General features: G+C 17.4%; 1 protein-coding gene across 1 annotated transcript; it reads left to right on the top strand.

The window, feature by feature from the left end:
* Positions 1-768: 768 nt before the first annotated feature.
* BO87DRAFT_322857 (uncharacterized protein) lies at positions 769-1083 on the top strand (the record flags this gene model as incomplete). The annotated part of the gene is made up of 1 exon (XM_025620000.1): positions 769-1083. A coding segment is annotated over one exon (315 nt), but the record flags the coding sequence as incomplete, so codon positions are not given.
* Positions 1084-1373: the final 290 nt, after the last annotated feature.

The following is a 1373-nucleotide window of genomic DNA, read 5'->3' as shown; positions in this document are numbered from 1 at the left end:
AAAAGAAAATTTATTTAAATACTTTATATATAATAATACTGAATATCTTATAAATTAATACCCCCGGAAGAGTCAGAAGATTTAATTAATAAGAATATCTTAATATTCTATTAATCTAAAGAAAAAAGTAGAAGAATTAAAATAATTCTTATAATTTTAATTTTATTATCTGAAGTAAAGATTATATATTATTTTTATATTTTTATCTATATTTAAAAAGTCCTCGAAATCTTTACAGATCTTAATAATTATGCGGAAGTAGATATTATCAGTTATTAATTTATTAAGATTTATTATTTTTAATATATATCTGTTACAGTTTCTAAAATTAAGATTATTAATTAAATTTTTATTTTTATTTATAAAATATAAAAAATATCTATTACTGTTATAGATTTACAGGATACTATCTGTATTTTTAAATATTATTATATAGAAATTAATAAAGATCTAAAACTTTAGAATAATCTTATATTATTATTAATGACTACTCTTTAAGATCTGTATATTAATTTATTATTATAAAATTATTAATAATAATTTTATATATTTTTTATCTCTTTTCTTTCAGCTATTTAATTTGCTAAGGAATCTTGTGATTATATATAAATATATATTATAATTAAATTTTTTATAAATATTTAATTACTAGAAAAGAAGAATAATAATAAGTCTTTTAAATCTAATATAATTCTTATTAAATTATAGTTATTCTAAGATATATTCTTTATAAATTTTTTATAATAACTTCTTTCTTAAAGACCAGTAAATCATGCTATTAATTTTAAATTTAAAGAATTATTTTTATATAGTCTGATTTATCCTCTTTTAAAAATAGAATTAAAATTTTTTAAAAAGTATATTAATAAAAATCTTTATCTAGATTATATCAGGCTTTTTAAGAGCTTTATAAATATATTTATTTTTTTTATATCTAAAAAAAATAACAGCCTACGTCTCTGTGTAGATTATGAAGAACTTAATAAGATTTTTATTAAGAATTATTATTTTTTATCTTTTATTTTAAAGATATTGTTGGCTGGAAACCAGGAATCCTTACTAACTAAAATAATCATCTCTTAACTACCCAACTCAGCTGAGAATCCCATACAAATTCTATGGGAATCCCAGCTAAGATGGATAACATAAAGATGAATCATCTTTTATATGAAGTCTCATATTATTGATATTATTATAATTATTCAATTCTTTATTTACTATTTTTTACCCCACTTGCTTGCCCCGTTTTCTTTATCTAATAATTAAACTAATAATTTATAATTCTAATCTAGAATTATTTATTAAAAATAATAAATAAGATTTTTTATCTTCTAGCTAAAGCAAGTAAGTAAGTTAAATTTATTTACTTCCTA

This window comes from Aspergillus neoniger, assembly GCF_003184625.1.
Source record: "Aspergillus neoniger CBS 115656 unplaced genomic scaffold BO87scaffold_93, whole genome shotgun sequence".
Classification (NCBI taxonomy): domain Eukaryota; kingdom Fungi; phylum Ascomycota; class Eurotiomycetes; order Eurotiales; family Aspergillaceae; genus Aspergillus; species Aspergillus neoniger.
This window is presented reverse-complemented; position numbering and strand designations above follow the sequence as displayed.